Consider the following 18,430-nt stretch of genomic DNA (forward strand, 5'->3'; position numbering starts at 1 on the left):
GCATTTAAATTTGACACGCGTGAGGTGGGAAAGATGGAAGACGTGCCCGAAAAAGCAATTAGGCTGCCCAGATAACAAGCGCCACAAAAAGGCCGTCGAAACTGCGCGATAGTGCTGATGCAGAAAACGCAACTGGCCACCAGACACGACACGACATCCTGTCAGACTCAGATGGGCGCAGGGCAGAAGAGGCAGGTATGTATGTCTTGTAGGGCAGAAACACGTCAATCGTTATATCAGGCAACCTTATATGTTCATGATCACGATTGATCATGAATGGTGCTGTTGGACTTCAATTGCGGCCCATCTCCTAGCCCATACAATCCGTCACATCAGACCACTTTCTTCAAGGCAACAACACGCATGTGCTTCATAACAAGGCTAGATTGCGGCTAGGCCACATATCTAAGTAGTCCTGATAGGAAGGGTATATCTTGCGATACCAAGCCGCCCTGGATTGGCGTGATTGGACGTGAGGTTTGGGTAATTGCAGCAACTAGCATCGGGGCCGTATTCCTGGCGGTCTAGCTTGTTTGTGCGACGGTCTCGCTTTGAGAGAATTCGGGGAGTGATATATGCACCCGGTGAAAGACCTTAACATTGATCAGTTGTCGTATTATCAACGTAGGAGAAGCTGTGAACACAGTACGTGGGCCAGTGGACGAATGTCGCGTGTGTTGTTGCTACTGCTGCTGCTGTCACTGTAGGTAGGTCAGATCATTGGCTTTTTAAAGAGTGTCTTTGCCCATATCCACTCGCAAATAGCGGTCTGCTCAGTATATGAGACATAATATGGCAATACGATACAGATTTCTGCAATCATGCACGCCCGATCATGCCTGGTTAGATAGCCAGGTATGTGTTCTGTGTTGCTCATCATACAGCGGTTTATTAGTGATCGTCAGTATCTCGAAATACAGGCTAGCAGTGGCATCTCCCAGCAAGAAAAAGAAAGCACGCGCGCACCCTGAGAAAGAACGACCTGTCCCGTGACCCATCCTCCGTCCTGCAAGCCTCTAAACGACTGGCCAATGTATGTGCGCCGTCCTTGAATGTTCCGCAACGCCCGCTATGCTTGAGCATTTCCTAGCTCACCCCAAAACAGAAGCCGTCCTGAAATATACCCCTAGTAGGGACCTGACCCTATCAAAAACCGAACCCAAATAATACCTCCCAGGCTTTTGATGCCCACCATTCCAGTACCGACGTAGTCCAAGAGACAGAATTCAGGAGAACTAACAAAGGGTATGAGGTAAAAACACAATCGAAGCATAACACAATCGTGAATCACAAGCACCAAAAATATTTGAAACCTTTGCCGCTGGCCAAAAGCTCAAGAACCTCTCAAGGGACCACCAGTGGAAGTCGGCCTTGCAGCCGTTTGACCAACTTGCTGGTCTTGTGGGCCGTAATAGCCATGCAGCTCAGCCGTTTCATTGACCGCTTCAAGAGGGGCGAGCGTGCCTGCCGCGGCGCTCTCGCTGCGACCACGGTAAGCACTGTCGGTGCTCTGCCGCCTACTTCCCGCGGGCCGTGTGGTCCCACTGGAACGCCTTCTGCCCATTGTCTCAATTCCGTCGAGCTCAGAGGTCCCGTGAGCACCGTCGGCGCTGCCACTGACTTCGCTGGCGTTACTCCAGCGTCCTGGCCGATAAGTCGCTTGTGAGTCGTAGCTCACACGCTGAGTGCCGTATTGGCCACCCATTGATTCCATGCTGGGATGACGCGGTCCGTCAGGCTCCCCGGTGAATACGGGCTTATACCGGCCGGGCCATGCCGCAGGCGGAGTTGATCGTCCATCGCTGAGGGGAGGGCTTCTAGCTGGTGAGCTGTAACGTCCAGTGACACTCGAGTCGGATCCACCCCGGTAATGTGATGGACGCAAACTCGGGGATGACTGGCTCAAGGGATCAATATCGACTTCTGTCACGGTGGGCGCGAGGCCTGGTTTGTGCGACTTTTGTGACGACGTCGTTTGCTGTCCGTTTGACGAGCCGCGCTTCGATGCCTCGAATACTTTCTCTGTCTGTCGCAGCCTACGAACGATGATAAAAGCAGCCACGATCACGGCTAGCAGGACCACAACAACACCAGCGATAATGCCTCCCAGTGCTGCCGTGCTCAACCCTGTACTGTTGCTGCTGCTGCTCTGGCCTGTCGAGATAGCAGGGATTTTGGACATCGTAGTAGCCACCACTTTCGGGACAGCGCCTGGCTGTCCATTTGTAGCAGTTGCTTGAGTTGGCGAGATAGTCGTTGTAACTAATACTTGAGACGTCACAGTGTTGCCGTCCGGATCGGTGGTTACCCTGGCTGCACTAACGACAGCGGTTGATGGATTAGTCGAATAGCAATTATCCACGCCACATGCCATTCCGTTCGAGCAGCATCCAAACTGCAAGGACGAAGGGCATTGAAAGTAGTTGGGCGGACATATCATGGCATCTGATTGACCTGCAGGTGGATTGCAGCTGTTACCCCTGCCACAGACGTACCCGGTAGGGCAACATTGGCCTGAGTCGATATCAGCAGCACTCCTATGAGAGTATAGTGAATGGTAATAACCCACCAGGCATTTCAGCACCGCAATTATGATAACCGACTTTCCCGCATGCTGTCTCCGGTCCCGCGGCTGTCGAATAGCAATACGTCGAGGCGCAAGCGTAATTGCTAGGGCAGCAGTCGCCTCCAAGGCTTGCTGGACAGGCCGTATTGCCTTCGTTGCAGGTACCGTCTCGTCTTCGAAGCCCATTGTGTTCCTTCTCTATGCGATGGATCTGAAATCGAGCATCGTGACTCGCAGCAGCCTCTCTTGTTAATACCGTGACAACAACAAGGAGACCAATGCAGCTCGTGCAACCCCAGAACCGCCCCATGGCTAGCATTTCGCCTGCACTCAGATTGAAGGCACAAGGTCTATCCGTTTCTGGTCAGAGTGCAATTTCCTAGATCGAAGCATCGGCTTCCAGGCAGTCTCAGCCGGGTACTTATCCAACCGTCAGACTCTCCGTTTCTTGGCCGTAAATGAGGGATTGAGGGGAAAGTGCGTCGAGTAGCGGCTATTGGCCGGCAGGAAATGTCGGTGACCAAGCTAGACGGCGTAAAGAGTGTATAGAAGAAGAAAAGACAAAAGAGCAACTCAAGTTGGGGGCTAGGCGAATGATAGACCACCCCGCCGATTTGTGTATGTCAGCTTCAGTGTAACGAGAGGAGAGGGCTTAGACAATGATCCTCCACCGAGGACGACACGATAGGACGGGTACGGAGCACCTCGGCGCTTGTAAGCATAGATAGAATATTTTGCCCAACTAGCGGTCCCGAGAAACTGGATCGCCGTGAAAAGAGGCCTAAATGGAAGTGAATATATGAAGGGATGCGACTCTACGTGCATACATAGATGATGGGGGTGGTAGGAGGGAGGGAAAGATCGGCAAGGCCGCCGTGCTGACAGCAGCAGAGAGAGAAGCACATGCGAGTTTGCTGACCAGAATCTCGATTCTCGAGGAGGACCAACAACGGACAATTGCGACCGGGCAACGAAGAATGCCATCAGGCCATGGAGTCCATCATCCACGCTTCCCACCCACACCCGATAACCTAAGTAGACGAGGAGCGACCATCAGCATGTACTGCTACGGCACGAGTCACCAATTGCAAGGCCCGCCATGCCAGCCATCAGCATCGGAGACATCCTCCATTGGCCAGAATGGGGCCGAGGGGCTGACGCATCCTGCAGGTCTGATATAGTAGGTATCGTTGTCCATTATCGTAGACGATAGCCCCAGCTGCAGCCTTTCCCACTTGCGTCCAATGGCCGTAGAATCCCGGTAGATCATACGGCCCTCTCGGAAGTGCCAAGTGCTGCTAGAAGGGGGTGATCAGGCTGCAGCCGACTGCAAGGCATTGGGGGCCGGGCAACAGTACAAAACCCTCGTCTCTCTCCCTCCTTCTCCAAAACGAAAAGACAGGTAACGTTGAAAAGGTGCTTTTAATATCGCGGTGGCAAAAAAACGAAAGGCCGTGTCACCTTCGTTGCAAGGCTCATGTGAGTAGATGCCGTTGAGGTGCCACAAACGAAGAAGGGTTCGGAGCGGATAGAAGCCAGCAGCAGCTGAGCCGAGATGGAGAATGTCCGGCTACCTGACCTGGGATGTCCTTTCTTACCGTAGGAATGACGAAGGATGCAGGTCATCATCGACCAGTTCCTTGACAATTGGGCAGCTGGGGAGCCACGGCTGGCGGACAAGCAGCCATTCTGGATGTAGCTGTCAAGAAAAAGAAAGGAGAAGGATTCAACGTCTGCCTGTGTGTTCGAATCCTGCGATTATTCCATGGCACCTGCCATTCCAAAGGACAGAATCTTCCAAGGCTGAGTTGGAGGTGTGTAACGTTAGCAGTTGGCAGGTGTGTTAAGCGCTAATATTTTGGGGCCGTTCTTTGGACGCTTATTTTAGCACCATCGGTGCATCGATTGCTTTTAGCCTAAATGCACACAAGTTCGGATCTGCCGTATCAGCATGTCAAGTGGGGATGCACAACCACCGTCAACAGCACTCATGCATATCTCTTATACAGCATATCGATACTTTGCTTTAGACCTCTACTTGCCGCCGTGAACATCATATATATACTGTGTACTAGTTCATGATAATTATAGAAGTTGGCTTGCATATAGAGGCCTTTACTTGTAAAAACAGCCATCTCTAGGCTGGCGAAGAAGGAAGTGATGAAGCTCTGCATTAGCTCTGCGAGTTGGTTGAGCTACGTAGTCACGTAGCCAACATACACTTGGAAGCAAGGAGCATTGGCATGCAGGGGGGACTGTTCTTCCAGAACGTTTGTCTCCATCAAGAGAAAAGCCATTTAGGAACAGATAGCCCCTTGCGATGATGTTGGCGTTTGGGAGAAGGACTTGGAGCTCTGAAAGATTCAACCCGGTCAGTGACACCAGACGAGTTTTGTGCATCGGCCATGGACAATGTTTCAGAGATCGACCTTGCATGGTTCGTCTACTTCTGACCCAATGTTTAAAGAAGGTAAGCAGAGTGTTGCTTACTTTTCGAGTAGGTGGCAAGGACTTCAGCCTTGAACTACCTCGATAGCTGACGACAATGTCCAGGGCAATCTCCAGAGAAGACATTTCTATATTATGTTTCTCAGACATACATCAATGGTAGCCGCATTTGAATATATTCTGTGTAATGTGATCGTAGCCCGTCGGGAATGACGACTAGAGCGATGGTGGCCTACCTCGCTACCAGGTCAATAACTGACTCGCACTTGGCTTTACAGGGGGTTCGCTTTGGCGGTCCGTTTCTGTTGAATAAGGCCGACAGACCCATCCGTGTGCAACTTTGCATCAATCAAGCACAAGCCCATCCGATCAAGGTGTGAGTTGCCAGTCGGCCTGTTCGTCGCCAGGCCGGATCAATGATTCGGTGAAGCGACAAACAAAGTATGGTCGATGTGCAGTGGGCGGCAGGAGTGCGAACTTCACTTTGCCAAGGACGATCAACGGGGATCTTATTCGTTTTGTTCGGGTCGTTTTTGCTGCACCTAGGGAAAGCTCGTGTTGCAGCGTCCGATCAACGTCGTAGATAGATTGGGGGCATATCACGAGACAGGAAGCTGATAAACTGCCTCCGCGCCAAAATGCATGGTGCGTGGTGAAGCGAGTCGGAGAAGCGGTGCGAGAGCTGAAAGGGGAAAGCTTGCAATTTGCAAACCCCACAATATGGCCTTGCTCTCCACCCGTCCCGCCCGGTCAGGCCAGCTCCCAGACCTCTCCCCAGGTTTCTAGCCCTCCAGCCCAGCTCCCTCTGGGTGCCTGTCCTTCCACGGGCCACTCAGCCCAGGCTTCTGATAGGCCTCTCTACCAGCATCCCAAGCTTAACCGTTTCCCGGCCTAGGTCTAGGTCTGATGTTGGAGGTCGGGGAGTCCCCCTCATCGCGCCCCTCACACTGGAATTCTTCAAGAAATACTTACCTAACGCGAGGTCACGATGCCGAGCCGCTGTTCTTAGCCTATGGGGCAGAACGATCCCATAGATTTTGGGAAACCATTCCATCTCTTGTCCTCTTTACCTTCCATCCTTTCACGCCTTTGACGACAGCTTTCGCATATATATCAGCTCTGATCCGTTATACTCCAACTGTTGTTGCGATTGACCGACGACGTTGTTCTGTTGTCGCAAGTGTGCTCTCGTCTGCCAGATCGAGAGTTACGGTTTGCGATAAGCTCTAACTGACAGAATCTACTGCTTTCTTGGGGTCCAAGCACGACAGAACCTACCATCGACTTGTTGAGCGCGACCACGCGCCCTCATGGCGGCTTCGGGGTAGAGACGATGTAACTCTCTTCGTCTAGGACTTTTACATTCGTACAAGGGTGAAATGTTGCTGTTCACAAGAGTGGCGCCGCCGAAGGTGCCAAAGAGGCGTTCCCGTGCTGGTTAGTTCGATGCCCCTCCAAACCACTTTTTCGGCGAACAGCATGTTGATCCTTTATCGTGAATTGGAACAGGTTGCACGTTTTGGTACGTTTCCCAGAACCTCTCCTACCACCGAGTTAATGTAAACACAATGCGCATCCATGTTCTAACAAACCATGAAGTAAAGAGAAGGTATGCTCACCTACTGGATGGACATTTACTGGGTTTATAGCAGCTGATCATGCCTCGCTGGATGTAGAAGAAGAAATGCGACGAACGGCGCCCGACCTGCGCACGTTGCGCTGAACGAGATTTGAACTGCACATACGAGGCTGTGAAGCCGCGACAACGGAAGAGACGAGATTCCGAGCACGCTTTGAACGGCACATCCCCGACGTCGGAATTTACAGGTGTTGATTATGACCAGTGGTCGCCATCCGATGACATCGAGGAAGTCACCAAAACAGAGCATATCGAAGACAACTCAGTAGAGGATGTGGTGCTCTCGCCGCTGGGTTCAACCGGTTCGACTGGTTCGGATATGCTCTTGAGTCCCACCAGTTCAGTCGGGTTCGATTTCCCTACTGAAATCGGACGGGCGACGAGTTTTGGGACTTCGAGGCGGAACTCAAGCCTTGAGGTGACGACAAGGGCTCTCTGTTTACCGCCTGATTTGGCTATGATAGCTCCATGCCCGATAGCGTCACCGACCGTGGAGATCTGTATTCCAGCTTTCTCCGAGTTCTCGGAGCGCCCGAATCGCCGTGCTCTGATGAACCATTTTTGCAATGTTCTCTCACACTTGATCGTATTCCGGGAAGAGTCCGGCAACCCTTTCCAGCAGCTCGTACTTCCGCTTTCCCATGGCAGTGCGCCTGTCATGAACGCCATATACGCCCTTGCAAGCGCACATCTTGAGTATCGCGGTGTCAATACAGGGGAGAAATCCATATACTTTCATAACGAGGCAATCCAGAGCTTAGCACAACTCATTGAGAAGAACGGGAAGGTCAATCACAAAAATGAGCTCTTGGCCTCGATCATGCTCCTGGTCTATTACGAAGTGGTATGTGTCTCTTGAGCCCAGTATTGGATATATCATATACTTACTAATGCTGGTTATAGTTGGTTCAGAAGGGTCGTTCAAATATTGTGGATGGGCATTTGAAAGGGGCCTTGACGATCATGAACTCATGCCAGGGAGGCTCAAGCCCCACGAGTACATTCTTAGAACGAGTAAGAGGATATTCCTAACCTTAGGCGGGACGTTGAGACTAATGTGCCTTCAGGCCTTCCGATTCTATGACGTTATTACGGCGTTATCCTTAGGGACAGCCCCTCTGTCTACAGCACCTGCTGCCGGTTGCTTGGTGCCGTTCCCACCGCTGGATGCTCCCTTAAGCTCCCCTCTCAGCAATGTCGACACCCTGCTGGGCATGGCAACGACTCTCTGGCCAATTATGCATCGACTGTCAAACCTGCCATCGCTCAAGAATGAGCTAGAGAATGCAGTAAAATCCCAGCAAACTTCCAAGATGGCCGTGCTGCGAACCGAGTTCGAGACGACGTCACGGGCCATCGAGGGGGCGCTTCAGCAATGGCACCCCATGCTCCCCTCCAACGTCGGAATCAGTGGCGGTCTCCTCGAGAGCTTGGATGGCGAAGCAATCGCAGAGCAAGCCCTGCTGCAGTCCATCCTCGACAACGCGCTGGCGTACCGGCACAGCGCTTTCGTGTATCTATACCGCACCATCTACGGATACGCACCGACGCATGAGCTCGTGCAAAAACACGCGCACGCGTCCCTGGTCCACTGCGCGCGCAACGTGGCGTTCCGGGGCCCCATGGGCGCGCTACTCTGGCCCCTCTTCGTGGCGGCCTGTGAGGCTGTCGAGCCCGAGGACCGCGCCCTTGCCGAGCGTGCTTTCGTCGAGGTCGATAACCATCAAGGCATGACTAACATCGAGAAGGCCTGGGGTGTCGTCCGCGAGGTATGGAAGCAACTTGACCTCCTGAGTGTCACCCCTTATGGTGCCAAGGACGCGGATCTTTGGAGGCGCGTCAGCAAGGAGATGGGCGTCAGTATCGTTTTTGGCTAAGACTGAGCGCGGTCAAGAGGATGGATAGGAGGGAGTTACGGTTCTGGATAAGGGGACCTCATTCGCTAGAGCTTCAGATTCAATCGTGCAATTTATACCATGTCTTTGGGTAAGGATGGGTGTTTTTTCGTTCCGAGAAAAAGAAAAAGCAAAAGCTTCAACGGCCTGGAGTTGGGATCACCCTTTGGACTGTTGTAAAACCATACATGTCCTATGTTGCGATTCTTGCCAATTACAAAACCTGAAAGTAATGGCTCATTATATTGCCTTCTCCAGTTGCAGGAACCTCACGACGCACCGTTGCGTGGGATGACTGGAACTGCGACCCATCTGGCACCAATGCATCGTGAGCAGAGCATAGGAAGGACTTGAATGCCATCACGTTTAGGCTATTTCTGTTCGTCAATCGTGCCATTTCATTCCATCCCGATCCTGGGACAGAATGGTATAAGGTCACAGAGCCATCCCGGAAGGTGCCCAAATGCGTACGACACCATATTCTGCTCAATCTCATGCGCGCATTACGCGACCATGACATGGTTGGTTCAGCCCAAGACCTACGTCTCAATGAAATGGTGTGTGTGTGTGTGTGTGTGTGTGTGTGTATGTGCTGGCCACGCCTATACCTTCAGGATGTTTCCCACCTATCAGACCCCGGACAAACTCAGTGCCGTGGCCCGGGTCGACTCCGAGGGAGCGAGGAGGGCTGAGATAGTCATCCTGCAGATCGGCAGTCGTGCGATATCATGATTCTCCTGGGAGGCAAACTATATGTGGCGATGCACCTCGACCAATGAGTTCTCTTTAGTTCCTATTTATCTATACGTGCGTACGACTTTACTTGTCCCTATGTGCCTGAAATTATTATTGAGATGCCATGTCAGGATCGAGCCGCGAGAAAAAGAGAGACTGGGAGTGAGAGCCCAGAGAACAGTCAGGTATCACTACATGACGGCGTGCCGCAGATGAATGGGAGGGAGCAAGGGAGAGGTCGAGGGCGCCGAAGTGGACAAACATGTGAATGTAGCAACCAGTCACGTCTCGAGCTAATATAGTTGAGGGGGTAAGGTGAAGAAGGATGGGAGAGCCAGCCAAGCAAGCAAGATAGATGGGCTGGAGCTAGGGAGAGGCATGTCACGATAATTTAGCACTAGGCGCGGATGATGATGAGGGAGTTGCGGGCGGGAAACCGGGAATGTCGGACTCAATGCCACTAAGAGGGCGGGAGGATCTACCCTTGAAAGCCCCCCTCTCGAACCAATTGCCCTCCCGATCCCCAATCGGATGAGGGTCGACGGGAGACGGGGCTTTTTGGGCTGGAACCAGGACTGGAAGAAAAAGCAAAAGTACCAGGCATATTTGAAGGGTAAACGAGCATTGTGTTTTGCTTAGGTTAGGCCATGATGAAAATGAGGCCTGTCTGTCGCATTATGAAGAAGCGTCATTCGGGTGTGCAGGCGAGAGCACAAGCTGGAGGTATGTAATAATATGTCATCATCAACCCCAGCATCAGGCCCCCCGGTCGCAATTTCTCACCTTCGGGGGCATGTCATGTTCCACTACAGCAAACGCTTGGGCAATTTGAAGTCCGGGGCAGAGACCTGCATGCATTAACGGCTCCCACCCGACCATATCGTGAAGTCAGTCCAGCGGTCCAACGCCCATAGCCCAAATGAAACTGGGCGGGCTGGCTGCTGCTGGTCCCTGAGGTCTCGCTTCGACTCCAATTCTGATGGTCACTTCTGGACCACTAGCCTGCCGATGGAGAAGGAACGCCTGCGTATACCCTCCCCCCGCCTCCCCATCCATTATCTTGCTTTCAATACTCCTGGGTTCTGTTCCTATTTGCCTACGTCTCCGTCGCTTCTCATTTCAATGTGAACATCGATAGAACCTTGCATCCCGGCCCAGTCCAGTGCCCAGCCCAGCCCTCCATCAGGCAATTGACTTTTACTCTTTACTTGCTTTTTCGCTCTTTCTTGGTCCACTAATAAGCGTATCAAGTACAGGCATCATCTTACCCTGCCTACAGCCTGCCTCTGCCGACAATACTACCTTACCTACTGTGAAGATCACTACAAGTATATCAGCCAGGCCTGGACTTTACTTCCCACACACACGACCAGACACATCAGGAACCGGGGATTTTTTATCTCTCATATCGATTCAGCCGAATTTCCCTAACCTCTAAGCGGCAATGACTTCGTTTGCAATTAGCCACCAGACTATGCTGAGAGAACCTCTCACGTCAAGTCTTTAGCCATACAGAACCTCCCCCACTCCAAAAAGCAAAAGCAGTGTTTGGAATTGGAGGAATTGCCCAATTGCTAAAGTCGCCCGTCAGTCAATCTTGTTGACTGGGCTCCTGATACTCCCTGATTACGACTTGCCGGGTCATCAACCATCCAGAATTGCTGCCCACTTGAAGTCTGCCTTCTTCACATAACTGCTGTAGCACCCACAGAGGATCTACATCTTAACGTTTTCAGCAAAGCTGGTCCGACAAGCAATCAGGCCTCTCTCCGTACGACAGCAAATCACAACCTACGCCACACCAAGCCTGGAGGATCGAAATTTGGTTGATCGCTTCAGTCCAGATACTACTACTGCTGCGACCTACCTAATACTGTCACAAATCATATACACAGCACGCAAACCGATTGAAGCGCTCTTACATATGACATTTGCCCCCCGTTGGCATCGTTTCGCAGCTAGAAAAAAAGAACCCCGCCTCTTCCGCAGTTGCGCTCCCCACACTCGGAGTCTCAAGTCATCATGTTTTGTTAGATATATTCGAAAAAGGCGATCGTTCTGTAACTATCTCGCGCATTCCCCTCCTCCAGGTTCCCCCGCAGCGATGGCGACCACTGCGACTGCCAACGGTTCGGGCGGTAGCGGAGCTGCTGCATCAGCGGCTCCCAAAGCTATCCGTTTCGTCAACAACCAGGGCCAGCCACCACAGAAGAGACGGAGGATCAACGCGGCGTAAGCTCTATCTCAATTTCATTATCTCGTCTTCTTGTATTGTCACCGTGATCATGCGACTCTTGGGGAGCCGAGCTGGTGTCTTGGAAGTCTGCGCGACGCATTCTTTTGGTTCCTGCAATACTCCGAGGTGCACGTCCGAGTCGGCCGTACCCCAGCGATGCACAGAAAAGGGCCCTGCATAATTTAGAGGAACCAATGCCCCACTGACGACAGTCCGGCGCGGGGGAGGGGGCAGATACAACTGTCCGTCGCGCGCCACCTACCTTAAACCACTTATACTTCTTGGCTACCTATACTAAGTCGTCCGAGCTTCTGGAACTCTACGCTGACGACAGACCTGTCTCTTGAAGCTGTCTGACCTGTCGCAAACGCAAAACGCGATGCGACGGCGAACACCCGACGTGCCACACATGTTCCAAGAACGGACATGTCTGTCTAGGGTACTCGGATGCGGCCGAGAAGAAGAAAGACCCCCTTAACGACCAAGGTCTCGACGGAACCTCGGACAACGACGACGACCTGGACGAGAGACCCGCAGATGAGCGGCAGCAATGGAGGGCCAAAAAGCCGACCGCTCGTCAACATGGCTCCACCGCCAGCTTCGACTCTCCGCGCCGCTTCTCCGAGTCAAATCGTGGTGCCGCTTTAGCCTCCTCCACGGTGCGACCAAAGCAAGAGAGCATGGATTGGGAGGAACGCCATAACTCAAGTCAGAATGGCTCTGCCACTACGGCCGGGCGGCCCCCGAACGTGCGCAATTCGTCGTTCTCGACCGAGGATGGGAGAAGCCCTAGCATACGATCGCCGGTGCTGCAGCATCACCCCAGCGAGGGATACCGGGTTCCGTATTTCCGATACTTCGGACCCACGGCCATTGTCCCTGGCTTCAAGCAAATGGTGGTCAAGGTTCGCAACCGGAGACGGAGCTCAATGACGGCGACATCGCCAAGCTCGGGCGCTACGTACACGGGCTTCCTGAACTCGGGCCAATCTGACCATAGTGCTGCTCATCCGGATGAGATGCCTGTCTATGATCCAAACGATGCCGATCCCGTAGACCCGCTGATTCTCAACCTCGTGGATACGTTTTTCGATCATCAGGGTTGCAACTACCCCTTTCTTCGCCGTGACGACTTTACCAGCGCGGTCAAGCTGAAACAAGTCGAGGCTATCCTGGTCGACGCTGTTTGCGCCCTCTCGGCTCGTTTTTCCGATTCGCCCGTATTCGACAACGGCTTCAAAGCCGAGAACGGCCAAGTCTTTGCACAGAGAGCCAAAGCAGCAACCGTGGACACTTTCCCATGTCCTTCTGTCGCGGCTGTACAGGCATGCTTATTGATGGCGTACGAAGGCTTCGGTGCGGATCAAGACAGTGCGCTGTGGATGTATCTGGGCCTGGCCATTCGCATGGCTATCGATCTTGGGCTGCACAAGAAGGACGGCGTCAGATTCCAGGGAGAGAAAGATCCTTGGTACGCCCGGTCCTCTAACAGGAAGCCGAGCGACGAGGAGAGCAGCAAAATGAGTGACAGCGAGGACACATTGAGCCCACAGGATCAGAAGAAGCTGGAACAAGAACGAATCGATACCCTCTGGTCTGTATTCATCCTTGACCGGGTCATATCCTCCGGGACGGGCAGGCCCGTCACGCTCAGGGATGACGACTTCGAGCTCGACTTCCCGAAACCTACCAAGAACAATAACGATGGTTGGCCTGACCCTTTCCCGTCCCTTATTCAGATCATCCATCTCTATGGACGAGTATCCGATGTTCTAAACAAGCTGAGAGGAACCAAGGATCTCACGGCGGAACGGATGAATATCCTGCTGCAGATGGAAAAAGAGCTCACAAGACTTCACCAGAAGCAGGACCCGAGGTTGCGCTTCGATGCCACCAATTTCCAGAACTACGTTGGCAACGGACAGGGCACACCTTTCATATTGTTACATTTCTGGTTCCACGCCTTGATCATCGTCCTCCACCAACCCACTCTGCTTACACCCCTAGAGAGGCTGAATCAGAATCATCCGTTATTGCCCCATAGCCGCGAGTTGTCGATGTCTAGCGCTAAGACCATTGCTGACATACTCGCCTTCGCCAAGTTGATCGACGAAAAGAGCTTCATTGGGAACCCCTTTACGTCGCAGCCTATCTACATAGCTGCTTGCGCGTTTCTCAAGGAGTCTGTAGCTCACCCATCATCCCAGCCTGCTTCAAGAGACGCCTCGCCCCTTCATTACCAGCAAGGAATGATGGGAAGAGCTACCGGCGGAAAGAACGGAAACGGGTCCGACAACAAAACATCAGACCGGCACTTCCTACTGGCATCTGCGGCCAACCAAAACTACCAATCATGTTATAAAGCACTGCAGCAGATGCAGGTATACTGGGGAGGCGTACGTTACATACTCACAGCTCTCGACCAGAAATTTGCAGGCACTTGGGATTGCGAGACTTATACGCGCGAGGAGTATGAGAGCACCAAACAGCCTCGTCGCAACGAACTTCATAGGTTCCTGGTAAAGGATGAGAACTACCCGGCGTCGCCTACGGTTCCTCCGTTGGCTTGGTCGTTGACAGGAACCACCAACTCGCCGAACTCGAGCCTAACCCTGCTTTTCCAGAATAACCCCGCGGCGGCACAGCAACATATGGACATGGCTGCTATGTCTGTGACCCAACCAGCACCACCACCAACTTCAGCTCCGACGCCGCCGGGTAACATGATTTACGACCCGATCCGGCAGAGTCTACCCGAAACCACTGTGCAGATGTACCCTCCTGCTTATCCCCAGCCAAATACATCCGCTCTACGGCACTCTATTAATCCTCAACGGACGCGGCGGGTGTCAAACTCCTCTGGCCTGAACAAATCTCTGCTACGTTATGACAACATTTCTGAAGATGGGGTGAAGACGCCGACCACACCCGAGGGGAAGTTCTCCCTAGCTCTGGCATCCCAAGGGTCAAGCGCGACGCTGAACTCGGCTTCGTACACGCCTACCTCCCAGCACTCGTCCGGCTTCGATCAGTCCATGTACCCCGCTGGCGCCTCGCCGAGCAGTACTCTGACAGAGATGCACCCTTCCTCGGTCCATGGTGGCCAGCAGCCGTCGTACATACGCGGCGCCAGCGGCGGCACCAACTCCGTTGGCACGCCTACCGCCAATGGTGGCAGCGTGTTCCATCCGGACAACGTTGGGGGTGGAGGCAGCGGCGCGTCTAGCTTCGTCCAAGGTGGCGCTAACGGCATATCAGCAAGCGGCTATTCGTACCTCGGCCCCAACGGCCAGGGCATGCACCTGGTCACGATCGATAACGAGTCGGACTTCACGCAGCACCTGACCAGCTTCGAGAGCGCGGACATGCTGAGCTGGTTCGGCGAGTACCTGCCTTCGGATGTCGGCCTCTTCACGGACATGACGGGAAACGGTCTACCCTAAATCAGATCAGCCGTTCAAGACCTAACACTCATGTTGAGGCGCTACGCTACCATCTTGTTACATATTCTCAGATGTTCCATCAGTATCTAAACCATATCATATCGATCCCATACTTGAGGCAAAATGAATGACCGATGGACTTATGCGGAACCGTCGTATTGACGAAGCATCGACTGCAACCTATCACCCATCAAATTGGCATTTTACGGGCGGCCACTTGCTTTTTGTTTAGGGTTCAACTCATTTCCTTCCTGCTCAAGCTCAGCTCAGGGGTTGGGGGTACCAGAGAAAAAGAAGCCTCACGGTCGGACCACTCGTTCTTATTTTCTTCTCTTGTTGATCCGGGGATTTCACGAAACATTTACGGTAGTTGGACTTCATGCCCTAATGATCCGGGAAGTGACACTACTTATGATGGCGAGATGAATAGGGTCTTTTGCGATTCAGTTCAGGCGCTCCTGGCTGGGACTTTCGGGGTCAAGGCCGATGATGGGAAAGGGTGGGTCGAGGCTTTCGATATCGCGACCTGGCCTGGTCGCGGATCGTTTCTTTCTGGTCCTGCGATGATCAGGGTTTGGGGATATGGACAGGAGTATGGAAAGAGGCTATGGTTCACGGAGATGTCGCTGCTACGTCGTAGCCTCTCCATCAATATTTTTCCAATTGGACAACTCCTTTCGAGCGGATCATGAGGGATGGATGGTTATGCCACGTCACTCGTAGCCAGGGGTTTGGGGGACTAGGTACTTGTTCCAGCGTTATGAAGCTGTAACCAAGGACGACGATGACGAATTGATACCATTCACATACATACATAACCTTGATGGGTCTTTTCTTTGGGGAGAGAGTGAACGTAGGCGCACATCAGTTGAGCTGCTATCGCTATGGTGGGTGCGAGGCGGTCTGCGCTGTTCACACCCCCCTTTTTAGGTTCACGTAATAAGGCATGCCACGTAGCCAGATGTTGCGCGTAAATGACTATGAATTATTCCTTGTCTTATTATTGCTTGGGCTGTCATGTTCTCTGTTATGGTGTCGTAGGTGAGGAGAGAGAGGGGATTCACACCTCTATCGGGCACTTATCTTCGACACGGCAATTCCGGTGCTTGGGGGCAAATGGCTTCGACTATGTGATTCTTTCAAAACCAATTAGAGAAATATTCGGGTGGGAGTTGATGTGTGTAAGCATGTGTTTGGTCTCATTGACAACAGTGAGTCGTTTAACTAACTCCTATTATATACAATATGCCAAAGCATTACAAGATGACAATCATTCAGCAGTAGATTGAGTGCATGGTTCGTCATCCTCCATTAATCAAACAGGTGCTCCATCATTACGCCATCAATTTGCCTCGGCCGGTTCATGCGATGCGAGCCCAATTACCACATTGCTTTTCGGTTGTTGCCTTTCGACAGAACGCGCACGGGAGAGTTATGTACCTAACTACATAGGTCCAATTTGATCTCACCTCACCGAGGACGCCGCCAGAAGGATAAGTACTCAAGTAATCTGCTCGATCGCCCCTACCTAGAAGATCTTAGGCAACCCCCGCCCCCCGCTCCGCGCGTACCAGATCCCCACGGCCACGAGCGGGGCCAGCACCGACGCCAGGACGACGGCGGCCTTGGGCGGGCCCGAATCGAGCGCCTTGCTGGAGATCTGGAAGAACTCCTCGGGCGCGTTGCGGCTGGGCCACTCGGTGTCCTCGGGGACGGGCACGCCGAGGTAGGGGCAGACCTCGTCCCAGCCGAAGCCGTCCTCGAGGCGGCACACCTTCAGCTGCTGGGGCGGGACGATGGTCTTGACTTTGTTGATGCTGTGGTGGGACGTCACGGGTCAACTTATGTCTGACTTTCTCTCTCTCTCTCACTCTCATCGCTCATTGCGCTGCTTCTTGCGAGAGACATACATGGGGAGAGACGCGAGAAAGCAGGAAAGGCGCAAGGGGCAAGACTCACTATTCCTTGTAATACGCCACGAGGTGCCGGTGGGCGGCCTCGTCGTTCTTGTCGGACCCGAAGAAGATGCGGCGGTTGAGGACGCCGAACTGGGCCATGTTGCGGGAAAGGGGGTGCAGGTACTTGAGGACGTTGGTGGGGAACTGCTGGAACTGGAGCGTCAGGGGCCCGATGGTGTTGAGCCACGACTTGGCCCACTTGTCCGGGTCCCGCTCCGTCAGGAGGAACTTGGCGTCCGGGTAGGCCGCGACGACCTCGCTGAGCATGAAGAAGGGCATCTCTACGATGATCTGGGTGGCGGGGTGCGAAGGTCAGTGTCAGTGCGCAGGTCTCGGGGTTGTTATGCGCAGGGCAAGACCTTGCGGGTGGATGGCTTACATCGTAATCAGCGAACCACTTGTCGAACTCGGCGCGTCCGTCTACATTCCGTTATTGTCGATGTCAGCCAAAGCCTCTCTCTCTCTGTTATGTGACGGGCGAAGGACGCCAAGCCCGTCAACAGCAAACAAGATGGGCCGCACTCACACGGCGCAAATGTGCCATCCATGCTGGCCTGCAGGCCCTCGGTCATATAGCGGGCATGGTCGGCGCCGTTGGCGAAGACCTCGACCATGTGGTAGGGCTTGAAGCCCAAGACCTTGAGGGCCTGGTACAGCCCATGAGTGCCCGTCCTGCATATCACTGATTAGCAAACATGTTTGTGAACCGGACGACGGCGTGATGCCTCTCCTCTCTCTCTCACACACACACACACACACTCACTCACCTTGGCGCACTCAGCACGATCAACTTCTTGGGCTTCGGGTCGACCGGCGCCGGGAGACGGTCGATGTGGCGAGACATGGCGTTGTCAAACAGGTACCCCGATCAAGGCGAGTACAGTTAGAAAGGATCTCAATCAGTGTCGACTACGAGACGGTGGATAGGTTACACCACGGAATTGCAATGAAAGAAGATATGGTGATACAAGATACAAGAGGGGAATGAGTGTGCAGTCCAGTCCGAATATCCCGCTGCTCGCTCGTTCCACGTGACGAACGATGGACGCCATGACGGCGAAGCGAAATGTGTTTTACTAATATGGCCGATAGGACCACCAGTAGCTCCAGTGTTAACCCCTTGGAAGCCCGGCTAAGCACTGGGACTGGTGACGATGTTCTTGATGGGTGGCCCCTAGAGCAACCTCTCGGAACTTTTCACTGGCTCGGCATCGAGATACATAGCAGTTCCAAACCCACTACCTGGAAGGGGCTCCTGGAAGAAGTGGGTTGCGTCTCCACCAAACCACCAGGATCTAGGATGGGAGCTTAGATCGCGCACTCATCGCACATTGTCCAAAGACCGAACGCAGCAAAAGCCCGTGAGTGGTCCACTGTCGCATCTCATATATCACATCTACCATGCCTCACCGCCAGGACGAGTGTGGCCTCATATCCAAACTCCCAAGTTCCGGTCGCGACTCCACCAATGGTCGGCAGCGGCCGGGTCAAAGACTCGGACTCTGTACAG

The 18,430-nt window shown here is 53.2% G+C and overlaps 4 protein-coding genes across 4 annotated transcripts; 2 read left to right on the plus strand and 2 right to left on the minus strand.

The window, feature by feature from the left end:
- Positions 1–1,333: 1,333 nt before the first annotated feature.
- On the minus strand, positions 1,334–2,752 carry PG985_009398 (uncharacterized protein; the record flags this gene model as incomplete). Its single annotated transcript, XM_066829166.1, has 3 exons — positions 1,334–2,268; positions 2,496–2,514; positions 2,570–2,752. 3 exons carry the CDS (start codon positions 2,750–2,752, stop codon positions 1,334–1,336), a joined length of 1,137 nt encoding a protein of 378 aa, XP_066684078.1.
- A 3,938-nt stretch (positions 2,753–6,690) lies between these two features.
- On the plus strand, positions 6,691–8,530 carry PG985_009399 (Fungal zn binuclear cluster domain containing protein; the record flags this gene model as incomplete). The annotated part of the gene is made up of 3 exons (XM_066829167.1): positions 6,691–7,497; positions 7,557–7,667; positions 7,721–8,530. Coding segments are annotated over 3 exons (1,728 nt in total), but the record flags the coding sequence as incomplete, so codon positions are not given.
- A 2,857-nt stretch (positions 8,531–11,387) lies between these two features.
- On the plus strand, positions 11,388–14,962 carry PG985_009400 (uncharacterized protein; the record flags this gene model as incomplete). The annotated part of the gene is made up of 2 exons (XM_066829168.1): positions 11,388–11,515; positions 11,869–14,962. The coding sequence occupies 2 exons, from the start codon at positions 11,388–11,390 to the stop codon at positions 14,960–14,962; spliced, it is 3,222 nt and encodes a 1,073-aa protein (XP_066684080.1).
- A 1,528-nt stretch (positions 14,963–16,490) lies between these two features.
- Positions 16,491–17,764, minus strand: PG985_009401 (uncharacterized protein; the record flags this gene model as incomplete). Its single annotated transcript, XM_066829169.1, has 5 exons — positions 16,491–16,779; positions 16,922–17,211; positions 17,300–17,340; positions 17,447–17,592; positions 17,688–17,764. 5 exons carry the CDS (start codon positions 17,762–17,764, stop codon positions 16,491–16,493), a joined length of 843 nt encoding a protein of 280 aa, XP_066684081.1.
- Positions 17,765–18,430: the final 666 nt, after the last annotated feature.

The sequence above is a fragment of the Apiospora marii genome (assembly GCF_038362585.1).
Source record: "Apiospora marii strain CBS 49790 chromosome Unknown utg000005l_segment0_segment0, whole genome shotgun sequence".
In the NCBI taxonomy this organism is placed as follows: Eukaryota; Fungi; Ascomycota; class Sordariomycetes; order Amphisphaeriales; family Apiosporaceae; genus Apiospora; species Apiospora marii.